The sequence below is a fragment of the Pleuronectes platessa genome, chromosome 22 (assembly GCF_947347685.1).
Source record: "Pleuronectes platessa chromosome 22, fPlePla1.1, whole genome shotgun sequence".
Taxonomy (NCBI): domain Eukaryota; kingdom Metazoa; phylum Chordata; class Actinopteri; order Pleuronectiformes; family Pleuronectidae; genus Pleuronectes; species Pleuronectes platessa.
Window position 1 is genome coordinate 8720263 of NC_070647.1, and position 22926 is coordinate 8743188.

Consider the following 22926-nt stretch of genomic DNA (forward strand, 5'->3'; position numbering starts at 1 on the left):
TTCGTACTTCTCGCAGCATAGGACTTCACCATTACTGCTGATGGCTGCAGTCAGTGTCTTAATAGTTTTTGAAGGAATACATCTCTCAATTTGAGGTTTCAGTCTTCTATAATCAGTCGTTATCTATAACAAGCACACACATGCATTTCATTCAACTTAGTACACACATATGAATCATATTTTTAATGTTTTGTCATCATAAGAGCCTGTCTGATTTTTGGGGGTCGTTTCTGATGTTAGGGAGTACAAGATGTAACCTTTGAATTAAGAAAATAAGCTAAATTGTGATGTCAAATATAAACATAAATGCAATTTTTTTTCTTTATTTGGTAAAATCTTGGTTTTTATACCAGCAAGACACCCATACGTCGGTGAAAGGCTTATATTGGCTGATTTTATTGGCTAACAAATGCATGGCTCACACTCTAGTCTTCATGTCATCATTCCTGTATAGGATCAGCGTATTGTGTGGCTAAGTACCCACTTTAGGTTTTTGATTTCACACTTAGCATGCAAACGAGTGACCAAGTGAAGGTGAATGTTTGGAGAAACAGGATGATAAAGCCCCAATCTATACTGCACAAGGGGTCAGTGAACACTGTGATGTGATTGAAATTGATGTGAATCATATGCCGTGGCCTAGACAATCACCATATCTCATCACAGCTGAACACTTATGGTAGATCTTGGATCAGCATGTTACAGAGCTCTCTCCACTGCCATGACCAAAATGAGGGAATATTATCCTTCGAAGAACTTATAAGGGTTTTCATTCCTCTAGTAGAAACCTAGCCGGATAACAATGTGCATTGAAAATGTGCTGGTGGCTCATGATGATCAAACACATTAAGCCACTCAATGCTTTGTATGTGACTATAAATGTGAAGTGCAGATGAGGAGTGACTGTGTTAAATCAGCTCAGCCTGGTCAGACCTAGGTTAAAACAATAACTACAGACACAGCGAATACATTTCACTTGGCAGTGGCCTCGTCTCGCTCTCTGTTTCCAATACATGACTCCATTCTCTTTTTGAACAAAGAGCCTCAGCACTGACTCTATTGACAATCTGCTTTTCCCTCCGTATCAATACCCATTAACCACTTTAAGCCTTGCCAAGCATAGGAGATGGGGAGCTAATTTTTTTTTTTTTTCTGTCTTTGTAGAGTACTGTATACAGTAATGGTGGATCAATGGGTTTGTTAGTATTGTGGGATAAATGGATATTCATGCCTCAATAACCACTAGCACCCACACACAACAGGGTTAGCTAAACACACACGCATACACACACACACACACACACACACAAAGATATCTCTTTTCTGTTTCTTTTACTGATTCCCTCCTACAACACATGCACAGATCTCCCCACACTCTCTCTTGATTATAATTACATACATAGGCTACACAACACCCCCCAAAACATAAATTGAATTTCATGGACTGTACTGGTCCCCCCCCCCCCTCCCTTTTTCCTCTCGTGCAGTCGTACACACTCACTCACTCAAACACTGGTGGCCACTCAGCGTGGAGTGTTGCCACCTGTGCGGAGTAGAGTGGGTGCAGTGTTTCCCCCCCCTGACAGTGAGATGTATGCAATTAAACCGTATTAAAGTCATTAGCCCAGCAGAAGTGATAGCCAGCAGATGGTTACCAAGCAGAAATATGCTCTTAATGAAGCTCCTCAGTCACTGTGCGTGCGTACTTGTGTGGCGGAGCATGCCGAGTGCACTCGTGTGATGTGTGTGTGTCGAGTGTGTGTACGTTTGTTTGGGTGTGTTGCTCTTCGTCTGTGACACTCGAAGCGGTGCATGATGAGACAGTGGTTGGTCCCTCTCTCGCATGAAGCACAGGAATCAGTGCCTATTGTTGATTTATAAAGATATGTCACGTGGGAAATGTCTCTCCTACCTTTCTATCAGTCTTTCCATTTCTCACTTCAATTCAGTTTAAAAACAGTTTTCAAAAGTATAAATGCTAAATGCAACCTGTGTCCTCCTTCACATTGAAGTGAACTTTCCAGTGTTTGGGCACTGGGGGTTTAAAATATCCACACTACCCCACAACGCTTCTGTTAGTTAGCTGCTGTTGCGTAAGGATTGCTCTTCCAAACTAGTATATTTTGTTCAGCTTTAATGTAGGGTACCTTTTTGTCTCAGCATTTGTCCATTAATGGTTCCACGGTGTGAAGGTCAAACATACCAGTGAAGTGAACTAAGCAGAATACAAATGTTTGATTGCTGGAGGAAAGCAGCGTTTTGGATCTATTGCATTCCAGTCAAAGTCAATAATATTAGGCAACTGTCTCCATCCTATTTAAAGCAACATCAGCAGCAGCCCAATTATCTGGTTCAGTTATTGATTCGCAACCCTGTTGGATATTCAGAATTCATTTGACAACATTCTTTAAGCATAATGAAGCTCCTGCGATCAGCCAATTAAATTTGAGTTTTAAAAGTGTCAGCCAATATTGGCCTTTCGCAGATATATGGGTATGGATATGATAATGCATCTTTCCAATATGCATTATGTATGCATATTGGAAAGACAGATGCATATATATATATATTTATAGGGAAAGTGAGCTGCTTTAATTGATGCACTGAGCAGTGGACATTTTCCCACCAGCCAGAAAATGTCTGGAGAATGTCCAAGTCAGCCCATGTGAGAATACAGCAGGACAATGCCTGGAAATTCACAGCGAGCTAGTGATTGTGTAGATGACGTTTCAAACAAATGATGGATACAAAACTGAACAAAAAAGGACTTAGATGACTAAAGCTTTTTCAATAAGGGTTGATGCCGTATCAAATATGTTCTTTCTGCAGCATTATGTTAACGTCACGTCCTGCCGCATTCTTCATGATTCGTTCAGAAAACGTATGGACATTCATGTCTGCTCAAGTCTGAAAATTGCTTTGGTAAAATAAAAATCTGCATCACCACAAAAAACATACTTTCAGTTGGGCTGTAATTTCTACTGTTAACCGGTTTAAGTGATTTTGCTGATTTTACTCCACATCATGTGTAGCTTGGCTACAAAGGGCAGCTTCCCTCGGGCCTGAAGAGCCTGGGGCAGTAGTCTTCCTCAGTGGAGGTACATGGCGTCTCCCTCCAGGCATCTACGACCACTTATAGTCTATACACTTTCACATAAATACATGCATACACACGAGCTGCGTTCTTTAAGGCTGACAGACACATTAAGATGCTGCATCAACATTTCTGTGATGGCTTTTTTCTTCTTTTTCATCCAATGTAAATGAACTAGCAGTTATTGGTGTTTTGTATTGAGCCCATCTGTTGTAAATAGACTACTTTTTTATTTTCTACTATCTCATTGTCTTAACGTCGGCAGACATAAGCATTAACATGAAGACACCACTCACGCACTCAACATGCAGTGTGTTATCTGTGAGCAAAAATGGGGTGGAATTCAAAAGTGTGAATGTGAGAGAAGGGTGAGTGATGAAAGGAGAGCTGATAGTTAAGCTCTGGTGAATACAGATGAGAGGAAGGCAAGCGGAATTCTGATCAGGCGGCCTTCCTGTCTGTCTTCCGCTCTTTCTCTCCCTCCATCCCTCCATCCCTCAGAGTGGACATACATACAAGTGCATTTGTCTGAACCAAGAGGAAAGTCATTGTGTAAATTCAAGATCCAGGTTATTTTTTTCTAATGTAGAAGTACCAAGTGCCCGGGTTTTGATTATAATCATATGAAGCAGTATTTACAAAATCATCTGCTCTGGAACTAAGAGTTGTTTTTGAAGTCTGTCGACACTGGAGGTCTTTTTATTAGCATTTTTAGCAGCACTATCACAGTTTGTACATTTCTGAAATACTGAACATAGAGGCTTTACACAATTTTCGAGAGTCTACATTTTATGAAAGTCAGTCACCGCGGTAATCACCAGCTGCTCTTTTCGTTGAGCTGTAATTCTTTTAATAAATTTACTGAATGTCAAAAGTGATATTCAGCTGGGTTTACCTGTGAGTTATTCGGGAAACAGAGGTGAAACACCCACAGTCTTAATCTGTATAATCTGGTCAGGGGAGCAGCTTTGAGCTTCATTAGTTGAAGAAATCTTGCATTTTCCCAACCCCCACTCAGAATAAGAACGCTTTTATTTTTTTGTTAAAAAGTCATCAGGGTCATCTCACTAGCTCATTAAAACCAAGCCAGCAAGGGAAAAAAATATTGGAGCCTAACACCTTTGATTTCATTTGTAGGAGGGTAAAATAATACAAAGTGCCTCGCTTTTCCAGCAGTAAAAGAAGAATAGAAAGAGTGGTTTAGAGCTCAACAGTGTAATTCATGAAATAGAAATCACATTCATCTTCTAAATAGAGAATTTAATTATCAGCCACAATATTTTTTTAACCACGCAAGGTAGAATTGTGTGTAGGATATCGAATCATCTAAAAAAAAATCTTTGATAGGTGGAGCTCGCTGTTACAATGGAAATGTTGAAATTTGAATTTCAGCGTTAATAACAAAATCCAAAGAGGTGAAAATCTCCACAAGTCAGGTCATGTCCTGCAGTGTCGTGTTTCCAATAGTTTATGGGATGTATTTGTTCCTTCACCCAACTATTATGTGCATAGTCTTGTACTTTAGCCTTTTTATTCCCATATTCCAAATTTGTTGTTGCCCTGACTCAAATGTTTCATGCTCTTAAACCAGCTCTAATGTTGGGCAGTCACTGTTACACTTAATGTGCATACAAATATCAAAACACAATTCAAATTCATCAGTTATATTCACATACTTGAGCCGGTGATACAGTACTTCTCGTACCAGGGGTCACATCCTGTCAGATGCTGGCAAATTGCTCTGGAGTGTCGACACCAGAGGAGCCGACGTGATTTGTCCTTCGATGTGATTATCAACATCGTGATTGGTCGTAAACCCTGTTGTCACGGCAATGATTTCAGCCTTGATGATGAAAACTCCAGAGACACCGAACCATCACGCACACACACGCACAGACGGGGGTTCAATCTTGCCCACTAATGTCTCCCTCTCAAAGGGGGAATGAGACTGGTTAGCAGTGAGACAAACTGATTCTGTGTGTGTGTGAATGTGCGTGATCGTTTCCCTCTTGTCGGTCTTAGTACTTGCAGTAATGTATGGAACAGAAATTCGGGGAAAGGATTGAACCTCACTGAATTGTACTCGACACTTAATCCCTTCTTTACTCCCCCCCGTAACCCCTCACCCACCGCTTGTCTCTCTCTTTCTGTCTCCCAGCTGTTATTAAACCACTTTGACTGAGTTAATAACATCTCTGTCACACTCAAACACACGCGCAGACACAAAAGAAGTGAGTGTAGCCGTGCCTGTCTGCTACACTAACATTACACTTGTTCATACTAGACAAACCCCTAAGGCTATACTTTGTTAGATCACGAATGCAGCTTCTGCCTGTGATAATATTTTGTGCTGTCGTTGCATTTGATACTTGTACGCAGTTTTCGTCAAATAGCCGATTTCATTGCATTTTAATTTATTCAGATGAGATAATAAGTCAGAGATTTCATCCTTTCTAGATGTATTTGGATTGTTTGCCTTAATTTGGTCATTGGGGAAAGTAAATACAGGAACCCTAGCGATACAGTCTCCAGGGCGCCTTCACATTGCATTATAGTAAGCAGGTGTATCTCAGAGAATTTGAATTTCATGGACAGGTTAAATATTTCCCATCAGTTATAAAAAAGGGAGGTTTTCAAGGTTCAGTCAATTACTAACTATACAGTATAAATACCTTATATCTCATCGGCCTAGTTCAGTACATGCAATCACGATCATGGGGAAGACTGCTGACTTGACACGCTCCACAAGGAAGCTCCGCTATAGAAGGTCATCGCTGAAAGTACATTTTGTAGAGCGCTGAAGAATATTCATGGAAGTTGAAGCAAAGGGAAAGTGTGGTAGGGAAAGGTACACCTGTTTATTAGTTTTGATGTCAAATCTAGGATTTCCTATTTGTTAAGTCTTTCTAGTCAGGGATTCCAAGGGGTCTCACAAAAATAAAAAATGTAACGGTCTATATATTAACTTCTGCAATGCTTTAAAATGAGCTTTCTTTTTTTTTGCAAACTGGAGGTCTGTGTAGTGTGTTGTGGATCTTTCTCAATAATACATTTATAAGTACGCTGTGATGAACCTACAAACAAGACCAACGAGAAACTGACTGTCTTGAAGCACCAGAGTCAGTCGTTGCATATTGAGCTTTCATATCCGTCGCACCTAATTCAATTTATCTTAAATAATTTGTATATTTACTTGTTGAAACCTGCAAAAGACATTGGTTACCTGTGCAGCAGGAGCACTTGCTTTGTGTTACATCAGATTGATTCCACTCTTGTGTCTTATGGCCTCTTTCTTCCTTTTTTAATTTGAGAAATCCCAAATTTGTTCTCGTCTGGAATTATAATGCGAGTGGAAGACCCTGAATTAAACCTAGTGTGAAAATCAAACCTCTTCTTTGTTGAACAGCTGCTGATTTATCTTTGCTTTTATTGTTTTCTTGCATCATTGAGTTTCTCTTTTATTTAATATTTTCAGTTCTTTCTTTTCTCTGAATCTGTAAGTCTTTTCTAAGTTCTGTGTCTTTCACAAATTATATCTCTCAGTTTCTCTTCTAAATTTATGCTTTTTTTTTTTTTCAACAGGGGCTAATGATTCTCCTGCAAAACCTTCCCACGATGCACTGGGGCAACGAGGAAGTGAGTGTGCTGTTGGCCGAAGCCTACCGGTTGAAGTTCGCCTTTGCCGACGCGCCCAACCACTACAAGAGATGATAAGCGTGGCTCTCCGCAGCTGCTCCCCCTCCTCGTCCTCATCCATCCATCCCCGCTGTCGTCTACTGAACTCAAAGGCCTCTATTTCTACATGGAAGGACCTCCCCCCATTTTTCTTAACCTCCCCTTTCCCCAAATCGCCCGTATGGGCCTTTCAGCAACTAAGAGATTTAAATCAACCAATGAATGGGAGGACTAGAGGTGTAGCATTCTAACATGACGATGTGGAGCCTTGTTTTTTATTGTTATTTTTCTCTGATCAGCTCTGAAGTGTGCACTCCTGCAGAGCCCTCCTCCTCCTCATCACCGACGACCGCAACTTTTTTTGGGTTGGCATTCGATCCGCTCAAGCTGACGCCTCAGATTACGACCTCAGGCCAGCTGCAGGAGAGCAAGCTGCTGCTCAGCACCGCCCGGGGTCTCGTCTGGCTCAGAACAATGTCCCTCTCCGCTTACCGTTGTTTCCAGTACCCCGGCAATACATTGTTCTTGGTTCCCTGAGGCAAAAATTTGACCTTTTTTTTTTTTAAGCCCGCAAAGACGAAGAAAGAAGGTAAAAGGGCACTGGGTGAGGTGGTTTACATATTTAAGCCCCTGTCTTGCTCACAACAGCACCTGAAGAAACAGGACCTCTCCGGGGTTTTCTTTTTTTCTCTCTCCACCAGGGACACGGGTGGTTTCCTTCATGAACACACCAGGGTTTTACAGAAAGAGTGAGAGAAAGAGAGATTGTAAGTGGAGGAAAAGCATAATTCCCCCCCCCCCCCCCCCTTCCACAAACCAGGCACACCAGCTCACGTGCTTCACCCTGTCCTCCCACCCGCACAGGGAAAGATAGTAAAAGAGTTTCAGACAAATAGTAACAGCCTGCAGATCATAAGAGTCACACACACACACTCGTTATCTAAGAACGTAATAAGCCATCAGGAGGAAGAAAGCTACTCATTCCCACGCATTCGTTTCCCTCAGACCTGCCAGTATATGGATGGTCATGTGTATAGCTCCACCTCTCTGAACCTAAGACTACCTCAGAACACACATTTAAAACCATTGCGGCATATAGTCTGACAGAAAAACACACACAGTCATGCACCAGTTAGTTAACTTACAAAATAAACTATTTGCATTTCATTTCAGAAACGGATTTTGGGCTTAAATAAGGAACATGGTTTCTTTCTTTTTCCTCCCATCTGTCTTCTCCTGTCTAATGGGCACAATCTCCATGCATTTAAAAAAGAGCCAAATGCAAATGTTAACAAAGTGATAAATTATCCTGGATCTGCACCAAACTTTAAAGTGTTCTTCCTTGGGTCATGCCCCACCCCTCCAAAGAATTCAATGGAAATCGGTCCCGTAGTTTTAACATAATCCTGCTGAGTAAAGGTAATAATTCTGTAAAGCTTCCTGATTAAAATCATCAGAGATATTGAAGGATCAATCTGTCGTGGACACACTAACAAACCGAGTTGTCCTGTTACTCAGCTTGATTCAACTCGTAGATTCTCTTTCAATGTTTTTATATCATACAAAAAAAAAGCTGCATCAGAATCATAGCCTTATTTGTTCTGGTTGGATTTTGGTAAGAAATTCCGTTTTGAATTTATTTTCCTAGAGTTGAAACAGACCTTACAGATAAAGAGTATTCAACATAACCATTCATTTGAGATAGTTTTTCATATAAATGAACAAGAAACAGTAGATGCCTTTACAGCAGCCTTATGAGTCTCATGCGTTTCAGTATATCCTCGTTTTTGTTGCTTATATCTTACAGCTCATGTGATGTCTCACCCAAAGTCAATAGCACCATATTGGTGTAATGTTGGGAGGATGTGGTGGATGTAATCAGACATTCATGACGTGAAACAAAGCTGTAAACGTTTGGAGCCTCCTGTCGCGAATGCGCCAGGATCCATTACTGTCACCACAAAGTCGGTGTGCACAGGTGTGTGTGTCTGTGTGTGTGTGAAGGGGAGACGGGAGGAGAGAGGGAGCAAGTGAGTCGTGTTTCTCTGGAGGTTTCAGCGCTTTTTTCCTGCGAGAGCTGTCAGTCACTGATCGCACGTAGGGATTTTTCTTTTTAACACACTCTGCACCGGTTTCACAAGCCCCTCATCTCCTATGCTCTCTGACAAAGAAAAACTGCACTAAATTCGAAAGTCTACAGCCCTTTGTTCCTCCTCTCTCCCTCTCTCCCTCTCTCTCTCTCTCTATCTCTCGTTTGTATGATATATATTCTTTCAATGAGCATTTTAAGATTCGTCTTGTTTTGGTTTTAATTTGTTTTAATGCTGTTTACATGACAAGCCTGTTAAGTTGTGCCTGACACTAAAGACACGAGACAACATCCTAGATATGTTATTGACCATGAATTAACTCGGAAACTTGGTTTTAGATTTCTGCAAGCAATAGTATGACATTTTTGGATTTGCTGTGATAAGACACAAAGTGTATCTTTTTGTGCCCATGTAGTTTTGGGGGATGTGACAGTTGCCAATATGAACAGTTTAGTTACTCTGGGCATTTACTCCATATTAATAATGCAAAAACCTTACAACTGACTCTTTGCGTAACTGCTCCTGTGGACAGTAATTGTCAATTTATAACTTAGCAAAGATGAACTAGATATATTGGACCTGTCAAGCTTTAGATTTCTGCACATGCTGAATTGGTACATTAACATTTAGCATTCAGTTTGGTGGGCTGTTTCTCTGATGTATTTTAATGCTAATTCTACTTCCAAGGCCAAGAAGCATATCCTAGGCAAGCTATGTTTTCTAACATTTGCAGCATCATCAAACGCCAACATTTCACTATGTTTGTGGCAAATGTACTTTCTCTTGTGATATAACACGCAGTTTAAAAAGCAGCATCTTTATTTTGGAAGTTCAAGTTTGGTTTGAATTACTTTTTCGACACTATGGAACCAAGTGAAACATCACGATTGACAGCTAAGAGTGTTACGCAAGTGGTGGAGTATCTTCTTTAGTGGGATCTCAGAACCATGGCTCCAGTCCACGATCACTACCGCACAGGCCGTTGCTCCGAATGACATCACCAGTGCAAGATGGCGGCACCCATACCATGGATATTTTGACTTTATTTTGGTACAACAGGAAGAGGGAGAGACATGTCGTCCACCTTTTATTTACAGTCAACTGAGCATGTGTAGAGAATAGAAAGCTTGACAGGCAAAGCAAGAGTAACCAAGGGACAATGGATTTCCCGTATCGTTTATGAGCCAAAGTTTCTACTTTTATGTTGCCTTATTGCACACAACAATACTGAACACTGTGGGGGGGGAGTGATGCCAGTAGTGTGCAGGGACGTCCAAACAGTTACTGTATGTATGTGTGCGTGTGTGTGTGTGTGTATGTGTGAGTCATAGGCAAACACTCCAAGCCCATCAGTTTTCATCATTTGAATAATTTCTCTGTTTTGCTGTGATGTCATAGGCAGTGATTCCTCTTAATTAGCTGCAAATCAGATTTCCGTTTGATAAACAATCACATTACACATTCAGCTGCTACCAGTGTCAAATGACTGAATGAATCTGTTGTGATGAAGGCCCATGTTCAGTCAGGCCGGAGCCCTTATTCTAATTGTGAACACACACACACACACACACACACACACACACACACACACACACACACACACACACACACACACACACACACACACACACACACACAGAGGCAAACTTCAAACATTCTTGGGAGCATCAACATTTGCGGCTGCTTTCAGTTCTTTTAGAGTATTTTTTTTCCTCGCGCTACTTCTCAAGAAGCACAGATGTGTTTATGAAAACCAAACTGAGAGAAAGGAAGAATCCTCCCCTGTGTGTTTTTGCCTCTTGAATACTCGAATTATAAAAATCGAATAATACTAGAGCGTCGTGGGTGACAGGAGTAGTGGTTCTTGAATTAAAAAATGTGTACAGAGAAGATTTTGAAACGAAAAATCTGTAAATAGAAAGTGTAAATAAATCCTATATATGACAATAATGTCTTTGCATATTGCGTCATGTTGTGTATTTGTGTCTTGAGCACTGTTGTGTGTGGTTGTCCGTTTGCTGAAAGAAAATTCCCTGCATCTCTAATTATTCTATATCCAATTGCTTTCAATGAAACTCAAGGTAAGATACTTCTCACAGCATCATGTCTCCTATGCCTCTGCAGCCAGACAGTTGTGGAACTAGGTGTCTGCACACATGCATTACCCGGCAAAGCAAGCGGGCCCCAGCTAACAGCCGCGCTAACGTGCACGGTGTAGCTAATTGTATCGGCTGTATTCGTACACCATTCCCAAACACACAGAGCAGCAGGTAAACACTTTTTGTCTGAGCCCTCTGGAAGCAATGGCAGCATTAGCTAGATTAATGAGCCCTTCTTCCTCTGTGTGTGTATGTGTGAATGTGTTTCAGACGACAGGAAGTAATGGATAAGACTGAGAAGACACAAAAACGAGAGCCAGCTGCATTTACTTGCAGATCTGAGTGCGTGTGTGTGAGTGTGCACCTAGAGCAGTAGTAGCTCCCTCACTCTCGTTAAGCTGACTGATGTTCACACAGGCAGCCAATTATGGAGTGCTGGTCACCAAGGACTCCAGTCACTTCATGGGAAATTAAAAATACATTAAAACCAACAATGGGCGCAGGAAGGTGCCTGCTTGTGCACGAGCACCCACAGTCACACACACTTGAGTTGAAGGAGAATCGAATATGGTAGAAGTGCCAACAAAGAACCGGCTGCAACTCACTGTGAAGCTGAAGAAATAGGGCATAAATATGAGCACAGTCAACTGTTATTTTGTAGCCTGGTCCTCACGGCCATTGTCCACTCACATGCTGGAGCTGTTCACAATTGATTTGCTCAGATTGTCACATTGTTATGGTTCAATCCTCCTGCTGGTTGTTCGTTGGCCCTGAGAACACACGCAGTCGCAAAATGCTCACAACACAACGAAATAGACAGAAGTACATCAAATACTCAACCTAACCAGGAACGTGCTGTACCTCAAATAAACGTTCATTTAGGCTCAGATACTGATTGGATGGATGAAACAGAGCAGTGCCCCAGATATCGTGGGGGAGCAACTCAATCATAGGTCACGACGAAGACATTTCAATAATGGCGGAACTTTTTGAGGAGTTGGTAACGTTGCAACTTGGCCTCTTTCTTAAAGGTAGAACCTCCTCCACCTTGAGTTGATGTTAGAAACTCTCGACTCTTCACTGCCCTCTAGTGAATTTATTGCTTAACCATGCCAACGTAAGGGACACATGGAAGACCTGTTGACAGTGATGGTTAGTCACTAGAAATTGAAATGTGTCTTTAAAGGAATGGAAAATGAGTGTTTAGAGGGGACAAAAAAAAGTGACTTTTTAGTTTTGCCTTAAAACATTTGTTGTTATCGGTATTTTCAGTATGTTTATTTGGTTGTGTTGTGTACGTTCGCATTACGTGAATGGATTTGATTTTGTTGAATATATATATATATATTTCCAGTGAATGCTCTGTCAAAGATGATGCTGATTATTTCTTCATTTGTTTGTGTTTTGTTTAGCTGCAAGTGTTTTCAGAAGTTCTCTCATTTTGATTCTCACAGAATTGTGAGTCTTTCTGATAAGAGGGTTGACACAGGGCCAATGTTGCAGCATTCCGGGATCACTAAGGCACCACATGTCGAGAGCAGCTTTCTATGGAATTTTAAGCTTGTGTCTGAAATCAATTTCCTGATGCATGTTTTTTTTTTAACAAGAGAGGAGCTGCACAGCGGTAGTGTTATTGTCACAATGAAGGATAACACGCACACTGAGGATGTCCCTGGAGAGGATTTGAGATGCACTGTGGAGGCTCCGGCAACTGTGATGTAAATCAGTTTCAATTTAAAGTTTCTGCAGAGGCAACAGAGGGAAGCAAATATGGTGGGCGGTGAACGGAAAAACTATTTATGGCTTCTCAAGAGTGTCAAATTTACTGTTAAATGTGTAAATATATATATTTATATATAAATATACAGTTTATACTCCAAACTGTATTTATTCACTTTGCACGAAGCCATCAACCTTTTCAGATAATCTAAAATGACAGGATCAGTCTTCCGGTGGTTCTAAGTGTCAACCCACCATGACGCCCCCCAGAGGTTTGGGAAGTGTGTGCGTTTGGCATTTTGTCCAGTGCCATATTGTTTTTTTGAAACCAGAAGTAACCATATCTTGAAGAACGGACGGAAGATCTTACTTTTTACAGGACCATCATTTAAACTCTGTATGAAAATGTTCACTGACGTTATAAAGCAAGTCGAAAGTGGGTTCATTCTCTAATTGAATTCTAAAAAAAATCGACTTCTTTACAAGTGTAGTCGCCCTCTGCTGATCATTAGTGAGAATACAGTGTTTCAGACACCTAAGCAAAGGCTTAATTGCCTACAAGTGTCCCAAGTATTGTACTTCCCCAACACCAAGAGTGGGACATTTCCAGGCATTTTGCCACAATGATAAGTGCTTGAGTGTCCCACATATTGTACATCCCTAACCACAAGTGTGGGACAATTCAAGGCATTTTTGCTATAATGTTAAGTTCCTACAAGTGTCCCACATATTGTTCTTCCCACCACCAAGAGTGGGACATTTCTGGGCATTTTGCTTCAATGATAAGTGCCTAGAAGTGTCCGGCTCATTCTGATTGGTCGGAACATTTCTAGGCATTTTTGCTATTATGTTAAGTGCCTACAAGTGTCCGGCTCATTCTGATTGGTCAGGACATTTCTAGGCATTTTGCCTCAATGATAAGTGCCCAGAAGTGTCCGGCTCATTCTGATTGGTCGGAACATTTCTAGGCATTTTTGCTATTATGTTAAGTGCCTACAAGTGTCCGGCTCATTCTGATTGGTCAGGACATTTCTAGGCATTTTGCCTCAATGATAAGTGCCCAGAAGTGTCCGGCTCATTCTGATTGGTCGGGACATTTCTAGGCATTTTTGATATAATGTTAAGTGCCTAGAAGTGTCCGGCTCATTCTGATTGGTCAGGACATTTCTAGACATTCTTGCTATAATGATAAGTGCCTAGAAGTGTCCGGCTCATTCTGATTGGTCGGGACATTTCTAGGCATTTTTGCTATTATGTTAAGTGCCTACAAGTGTCCGGCTCATTCTGATTGGTCACAACATTTCTAGGCATTTTGCCTCAATGATAAGTGCCCAGAAGTGTCCGGCTCATTCTGATTGGTCGGGACATTTCTAGGCATTTTTGCTATAATGATAAGTGCCTAGAAGTTTCAGGCTCATTCTGATTGGTCGGGACATTTCTAGGCATTTTTGCCATAATGTTAAGTGCCTAGAAGTGTCCGGCTCCTTCTGATTGGTCGGGACATTTCTAGGCATTTTGCCTCAATGATAAGTGCCTAGAAGTGTCCGGCTCATTCTGATTGGTCGGGACATTTCTAGGCATTTTTGCTATAATGTTAAGTGCCTAGAAGTTTCCGGATCCTTCTGATTGGTCGGGACATTTCTAGGCATTTTGCCTCAATGATAAGTGCCTAGAAGTGTCCGGCTCATTCTGATTGGTCGGGACATTTCTAGGCATTTTGCTACCATGATATGAAGTGTCCCACATATAGTACATCCCTAACCACCTTCACTTTCCAAATGTCTATGTCCTTTTTTATATATTTTAAAAAGTCCAAACATTTCCCACAGTTTAGCAGGAACTGTGCTTTTATAATCTTTTGATTTTCTTCCAGCTGAGAAGTTAAACCAACACCTGCACAGTGACCATGATCATCTCTGTGACGAGACTCGCAGCAGGCAGCTCCTTTGAGTTCGGAGATTATCATGGTGAAGGCTGGTGAGTTAAGAAACTGGGAGGTAAAGTCATTCAGGGACATTTTCAAAATAAAACCATTCAGAACAGAGAAGGAAGCATGAGAGCAGCTGATGAATTTAACTGCTACACTGCCACAAGTGGGAAATAAGACCTTTAACAACTTCACGCGCGACATATTTAAAACTTTAAGAGATGTTCCTTTGCTGGTAAAATAGAAAAAGTAGCTTAGTAACTGTGGGATTTATCACTGACACCTAGCAGCTGAAGAAAAGTTCCCTCTCCTGCTCCTAAGATGTGGGGCAGAGCGTTCCTCAGAGATTAAATTCTAAGGCTATTTAAAGAACGCCCTTCATTTCAACTCTGCTAACAAAGAACTAATGTGTCCTTTAACTTCTTAAGTCACATTATTTAAAAATCTCACTGTCTGAGACTGAAATCAGGAAGTTTTCTCATATAATTTCGCAGCAAAACTTTCTGGAATTTAGCGTCTGTTTCAACTTTAACAGCCGAGGATTTCTCTCCGTCGGTTCAAAACCTAATAAATGTTTATTCCCGTCTGCACACAAGTCAAGCGTGACTTGAAAAGTTTTGATTTTGCTTGATAAGGAAACACAACTTCCCACATCAACAGTCACTGCTTACTCAGGCCTGGGCCCCCATCAGATCTACTGTACGTCTCCTCACCGCCGCTGACACCATCGTGGTGTCATGACGTTTACGTGTCACTGTAACTCCATCTCCGGTGGAGTGGTGATAAAACACAGCGCGGAGGTTCACTTCAATCGCACAACTGCACTGGTTTGAACTGGTTTTTATCATCATCATCATGCGTCAGGTTAAAACACATTATCTGTTAGATTAGTTTGTAAGTGAAAATGTGAGTCTGAACTTTCAGGTTCTTAAAACATCCGGTGCAACGTGGGGAAACCATGATGTTTGAAACTTGACCCGCAGTTAAACTGGTGAGGGTACGAGAAACGGGTCTAGAGCCTTTTTAAATTCAACACCTTAATGCAGCATATTTTTTACACACAAAATATGACGATGATAAAATAAAAGTGTAATTTACCGATCACCTCTGGTAGATGGAGCCCATCTGTGTTTGGGAGTGATGGAAAATAAAACGAAAAGGATGGGAGTTTTTGAAATTAAGTTGTTTGTGGGTGTTTTAAAACCTAAAAGTCAGAACGTTATATTGTTTACATTTCATCTGGTTAGTTTTCGTTTCATATTGTAATTCATGGGGCGCACTAAGTTCTGTCATCATCACCTACATGGGCTGCTTTGATTGGTGCTTAGATGGCCGTGTGTCTGAGGTCAGCGAGTCGCAGTCTTACAGTTCGAATGGAGGAAACAAATGAACCGGTTCATTTTGTTAACTTCCTGCTATTGGTCTGAAAGTCTGAACTATTCAAACAAGGTGTGAAAGGTGAGTGTGATCCGCTGCCATGTGATTTGATCGGCCTTATTTGCTGGTGCTGGCTCATGTGAGTCGTCTGTTTGACACATACACAGAATACTTTCATCCTATGAAGTCGATGATTCAAGTACTAACAAAGATTTCGTATATTCCACATCACCTTTCTTTCTGTCACAGCTTTGCTTCGCCACTTGACGTGTGATGCTCTATCTCTACATTCCCCGTGTCCCCGGTTGAGTCCAATGCACTGAGAGAACCACCGCTGTCTTAAATTACCGCTGCCTACCGAGAGATGACTCAGTCTAATGCCGCTGCCCTTCTCACGCCGATTCAGATGTTCGCCCTCAGTCCTGACAAATAATTTCATTTTCTCAAATAACCGTGGGAAGCAGCATCTTGGATTATTTGTCAGCCGCGCAGATAGAGCCGGAGCCGCGTCCTTAACCGCTGCATGTCTATGATGCATGTGGTTAAGGAGTAGCCCCCCCACAGTAAATTCAGTGAGCGGTGCGCTGACTGGTGATGAGTCACGCCTTGATATCGCAGGAAGCTGCTGAGAAAAGGCTCTAACGCATTCAGCAACAGGCTGAACCGTGCCACATCGTGCCTCTCAATCTGAACCCATCAAATGTGCCTTTTACGGGCGGCAAATGTTATTTCACAGAGCCGACTGACAGCCGGGGAGACCGAGAGGATCTGAACGCAAGCTGTTACCAAACTGAATATCATTCGTTGAATACTGATATCAGCAGTGCTGCCTTCCAAAAATACAAATCTGGGTTTTGGAGCAGCGATCTCCAACCGGGGGGTTTGTACCCGAGGTGCGAGAGCAAAGATGATGGAACAAATCAGGAGTATGATGAAGCCCAAATAAATAAAATGCATTGTCTTGCCCCCGGTCAGGAAATGCTAAATTTATAACATTTTGATATTCCTAATGACATCATCAAGATGTAATTTTGCAACATATGATGATGATTGATCTGTTAATTTTTGTAATTAGACAGAACACAAGATTTTGCAATCTTCCCGGTACAGCTGAAGTTTCCTGATCCCCTCGGTGCTGCCATGGCGGTTTCCCGAGATGACTGTGTAAGAGAAACGCTGCATTTCAGGTCCACATCAATTTAAAAACTGCAACACGAATGTCTTAACCATCACACATTGTCGATGTACGTGAGTGTGTGTGTGCGTTGTGCATGTGTGTGTGTGTCTGTTTGGACCTGTGTCCTCCATTGCGGTTGGGCCACCAAGCTGCTGTGTTAGCTGAAACAGCAGCCGACCCCTCTGGCCTAAGCCTAAGTGACTCTGTAGCGATAAAGACAGAATGGTTAGCAATGACACACAGGATATGTAATTAACTGCTGTTTGTGTCCGTGTGTGTGTTTGTGTGTGTATGCGTGTATGTATGTGTATGTGTTAGTACGCCACTGTTACTCCTGCTTTTCATTTTGCGGCTTAACCCATTTAATCCTGTCAGCCGGACAGTAGATTCACTCACACACACACATGGGAAATACACTTATTGGCTTTTTCCAGGTTAGTTTGAGGCTAAACTGATAAATGACTATTCCTTCTTTAACCTCTTCAGCTTCGTGCTGCACTAAGGACCAAACTGATGCATGTGTTTTGTATATATATATAATATATATATAGACCTTACTGGTCCTCAGGGTTAATAATTGTTTTTAGGGTTAGGGTTAAAATAAGGGGTGTTGGGGTTAGGCATTTATTCTGATCATGGAGGTTAGGGTATGGGGCTAGGGCCTCGGTTCCCAAACTGGGGTACATGTACCCCAAGGGGTACGCGAAGTGGTTCATACGTACGTGGGGAGAACATTTTATCTGCGTTTTCAAAGTGAAAAAGCCCATTACATTTTCAAACTGAGCTATAAATAATCATGCAATATTAAATGTTCTGAATAGCCAACTCGCATTGCCAAAAATACCCATATTCAGCAAAATAATTACACTGCCAAAAAAAGTTACAGGTAGGTTAGTGACCGTTAGTCAAAACTAGGGATGGGCATAATTAATCGACAATCGATTAATTGATCCTTAAGAATTAGTATTATAAGTCCTGAAATCCCTGACAATTTCAAAGTTTCAAGTGTTATAGGCTGTATACGTGCGTGGGGGGGGGGGGGGGGGGGAGGGGGGTACGTAGCTGGAGATTGAATGTCTGAAGGGGTACGAGACTGTAAAAAGTTTGGGAACCACTGGGCTAGGGAATGTAGTATGTCAATGAGAGTCCTACTAAGATAGAAATGTGTGTGTGTGGGTGTGGTTAAGAATCTCCACTGCCAGATGACAGGTTGCCCGGTGCCATGCTACATTTCCTTAAGCACCACGATGGGGGTTCCGAGCCCCCCCCCCCCCCGACCGGCCCCTGTGAACCAAGATTGTTCACAGAGACAAACATGTGGAGAAGAAATCCCACAACGTCTGTTTGACTGTCTGTCAGATGCCAGTTGACTTTTCTGCAGGACTAGCGGAGCCAGCAGGGGGCAATGAGACACGTTGTGGTTATCGAGTTAACCCCGACTCACCTTTTCCTCTCCCACCAGCGCTCTAAAGAAAAGAGGGGCTACAGGTCCACAGCAGCCTCTGTGAGTCTCCGCTACTCTGTTGTTTTTTTTCTCCTGGACGACTGGGTGTTGAGTTTACCTCGGCTGAATCCCACTGACTCCAGTAACACACGTCACTACAGGCAGTCTGCGGCTGCACCTGTTCAACTCCTTTCTTTAGCAAAAACGTGGGAGGAGGAAAACGGCGAGCGAGCGTGTGGACAAACACAGATGGCGTCGAAAAGAGCCGATTGATGTTCCGTTAACAACAGACGATAATGATTTCAATAATAAAGGTTTCTTTTTCGTCTAGGCTAGGTCAAATTCTGAATAATCAAACTTCTTTAAAACAGCAAATATATCCTAATCTCATTATATTAATACAAAGTCTCTTCTGTTGGTACTTTTCAATAATAAAAAAAAAAAATTAAGTGAACAAAATTGTGAAAAGCGTATTATTTAGAAGGTAGCGCGCTCGTCCTTTAAGGAACCTCATAGTTCCTATTAAAATACAGATAAAAAACCTGTTAATCATTTTCAGACTCAACTCGAAAACTAAATAAGAAAGAAAATGATGAATTTTTTTTACAATCTGTTATCTCTTTCTTTCTTGTTAAAGAAAGAGAGTTCATAGGTCTGCCCCTTTAACCACATCTACTCCAAACTTAGTTACTACACGGCAGGTGAGAGGTGCGTATCTCCTAAGAAACCACATATAAAGATGTAATCTATAACAATTCTATATTATACGTGCTAAAATGTTATTTATTTAAACTAAATAATTATTATTTAATTCTTTCTCTGCCTATGTCCAACTGTTCTTAAAACCTTTGTGAATCGAACAAACAAATGGACCGGGGTGAAAACATAACCCCTGTGGCGCTGGTGATACATAAATGTGTTGATATGTGTTTGAGAGATTTCTAGTGCTGGAATCTTTTCAGGAAATGCAAATAAAAAATTGTTTTCCTCATCTGTGTGGCTGTAATTTACATAAGATGTTTCACACATCTTATGTAAATTACTTTTTACATTTTCACACACAATCCCACACGTTCGCTGAAATGTCCTCCTCCACTTATCCAGCCTTGGCCTATTAGACCAACAATGACGTTCCTGTATCACAATTACTCTCAGCCATTGTCCCATTGTTCCGGTGACACCGCGCTGCCTGAAAACGACTCTTCTGATCACAGCTCTTGCGTCCTTCCCTCCGCTCCTTTTCCTCTCCTTCTGGCGGATTGTTGAATCTCACGACCTTCCGAGGGCGGTTTAGTCAAGCTGCCTTCTTCGCACTTCTGATTAATCTTCATTTGAATTTCAGACGAGGGATAAGGTCTGTGTTTCGTGGAGCTGGTGCTTTTAGGGGATCGGCGAGGATTTGGAATATAGTTCAACCTGATGTGACGGAGCGCGAGCAGCAGCTTCCCGCAGAGATGATCTGAGCACTTTGATTAAGAGTCAAACTTTCCTGGGAAATATGGTTTGGATTATGCAAATTATTTATAGACATTAGTTTAAGTTCAAAGTCAAGAAAAGTACGGAATGTTAAAAGGGACACGTGATTTTCAGCTTTTCTTTGCTTTTGTGTGCTAAGCAGGATTTTTATTAAAGTTTGGCAAATTGTGTAAAGTTAAAAAGACAAAAGTCCACATTAAAGGGAGCTCCTCTCCTGCTCCTGAAGCCCCTTTGTCAGTCTGGCTGATAAGTCCGGGCTGTTGTGATGTCATGTGACATTTACCTTATATAAAGCGGTTGACCAATCACAACAGAGTGGACCAGCTGGCTTCATCGGGAGGGGGTCTTAAAGACACAGGACCTAAAACCAGGATTTTCAGACAAAGGCTGAAAAGAGGAGCTGCAGCAGTGGACACTGAGGAAAGTGATGTGTTCTCTGAACATTAGAGCACTTAATCCTGTTCAAGTAACCACCCAAGTTATAATGATGAACCTGAATATGAGCATAAGATGTCTCCTTTGAAGCTCATCTAAATGATGTCTATAAAACTATTATGATGAAATATGTTGAAGTAATTTGCAAGATGTGGCCAGGAAAGAATTAGCGAAGAAATACAAGTTCCAGCCAAATGATCATTGTGGCCTGTTGCCATATTAGCCTGTTGGCCCAGGTTCATGAAGTGTTTGTCCTTGTGCAGGAGTCAGCTATTTAAAGTTGAAGCTGCCGCCGCCTCCTCTGTCCAGTAGACAATACACTCAACCTTGTTTAGATCGAGCTCAAGGTCACTGACCACTTTCCTTCAGTCGGTTCTTTCAAAGAACTGAAATCAAATAAAATGAATAAGTAACAGAAGGTTCACCTTGAGATGGACAACAAAGAGGTTAATTTGCTTGCAAAGGGCAATTCTTTTACGTTTCTCATTTTTCAGAGAAAGTCTACTTGGTGGTGTTGCCAAAGCAGAGCAGACAGTGTCCACTTGTAAACTGCAGACTCATAAAATGTCACATTCAGCTCTTTATTGAAAGACTTTGATTCTTTGGTCCAATATTGTTTTGATCGTCTCCTGGTGGATTGAAATGTTGTCTTTGAAACTTTTCCACCCAGTCAGTGATAATGTGGGAAAACGCATGGAAAATAATAATAATATCAACATTTTCATGCAGCGTTTATGCTCTCAAGCTCGAGTTTCAAGTCTTCTTCAATACAGCTTTATGTTAATTTTCGAAATGATGGTCCCATTTAGAATAAAATAAGTGGTAAAGCATCACATGCATCGGAAGTGGACTGCCACCTGGAGGCTCAATATGGCACCAACGTCCTGGTATGAATATGAAGACAAGTGGGGTATTTGAGAGTTCTCCTCTTCTTCCCACTTTGCAGACTTTGTGGAAAATGTAAAACAGCTCAGACAAAATCTTAAACAATTCATAGGCCTGGAAGCAGCTGAGTCACTGCGGCCAATCTGTAATTGCCTTCAGCACACTTACCACTCGAGTAATATTTTCTATTGCCTGAGCTTAGTTTGATTTGTTAAATCTGTTCCACCTCAGTTATTTCTTTAGTTTGGGAACGCTTTAGAGCGCCAGCTCACTCGAATTGAAACTGACAAAATTGTATTTCTCATTTCAGAAAGGAATATAACTGAATAGTTGTGAAGATACACGTTATATATATATAAATATATATAGATATATTTATATCTATATATATTTTAAAACCCTCACTTGTCGATTTTTTTATTAAACCCGGAGGCAAAAGTATATCTGTTCTCCAATATGTTGAAATATAAAACAGACTTCATTTCAAAATACGGGCAAAGTAATTTGGATTTTGAGAAGGAGGCTGTGGTGTCAGAGTAAATCCTTAGTGATACCTTGTTGGTACAGTAAGTCTCTCCCACTTTATTACAATGGAAGCAGCTTCACTGGGGAACCGCAGTGAGTGCGAGGCAGCTACTTGACCGCCGACAGTAGTGCAATCACTCTGAGACTGTTGAGCTAAGTGATGCATCTAGTACCTTGACACTTGATTTTTCAGCAGCCTGCATTTCCAATGCTAATCTCTTGATCTGACAGATGTGGAGCAGGAGCCAGGAATCTGTTTTATTTTCAAAGTATTATTGTGAGTCTGTTTAAATCCTTTCTTGTTTTTGTGATCTCAGTTTTCTCATACGATAGTTTTTGTTCTGGGTTTCCCGATTGCTCATTTCTAGAGTTAGTCCAGTCTGAAATATCCCATCAACTAATGGCAGCACCTGGGATGTTTTAGCTTCATTTTTTTACAGCAGGAAGAAGTTGTGACACATCATCCATCTTCAGATACAATCTGTGGTACAGCCTAACAGCTTCTGGCACGGCCACTGTCCTGTTCTTTATTGATACTCTGACACTTTGCATCAGCCACTTTTTGCCCTTCACAGTCAGTCTCCTTCTCTTTACCTGAACACACATCAGATATCCATCAGTAGTCGGCAGAGTCACACATTCGTGTTATTTCCGAGGTACAGCGTCCACCAATCCACAAGCAGCTGCTGAAGTAAGCGGCTGAATGTGCACGTGTTGTTTTCAAGTCGAACTTAATTAGCTGTGACAAAAGAGCACTTATTCCAACGTGTACTTTAATGTTTCAATAATGATGAATGCCGTTTGGTGAATGGAAAGGCATGGGCGCTTTATAGAGTGCATGGATTGGTTTCTGAGGCGTAAAAGCCTTGTGCTTGAATACTGTCATGGTTGGCTAATTGCGGAGGACTAATGTGTTTTTGTTTATCCTTCCTCCTGAAGCTTTCCCCTGCATCCTGCGCCGGTGGAGATCAGTGGGCGGCAGCTGGTAAAGTTCGGTAAGATC

At 41.5% G+C, this 22926-nt stretch overlaps 1 protein-coding gene across 2 annotated transcripts in view; it reads left to right on the forward strand.

The window, feature by feature from the left end:
* The window catches only part of tbc1d22a (TBC1 domain family, member 22a), a 127178-nt gene extending 116369 nt beyond the window's left edge, over positions 1-10809 (forward strand). For both annotated transcript variants that reach the window (XM_053414712.1, XM_053414711.1), the window contains exon 15: positions 6677-10809. In XM_053414712.1, coding sequence (XP_053270687.1) covers positions 6677-6805 — 129 coding nt within the window. In that variant the 3' untranslated portion in view covers positions 6806-10809. The remainder of the gene's footprint in view (positions 1-6676) is intronic.
* The last annotated feature ends 12117 nt before the right edge of the window (positions 10810-22926 follow it).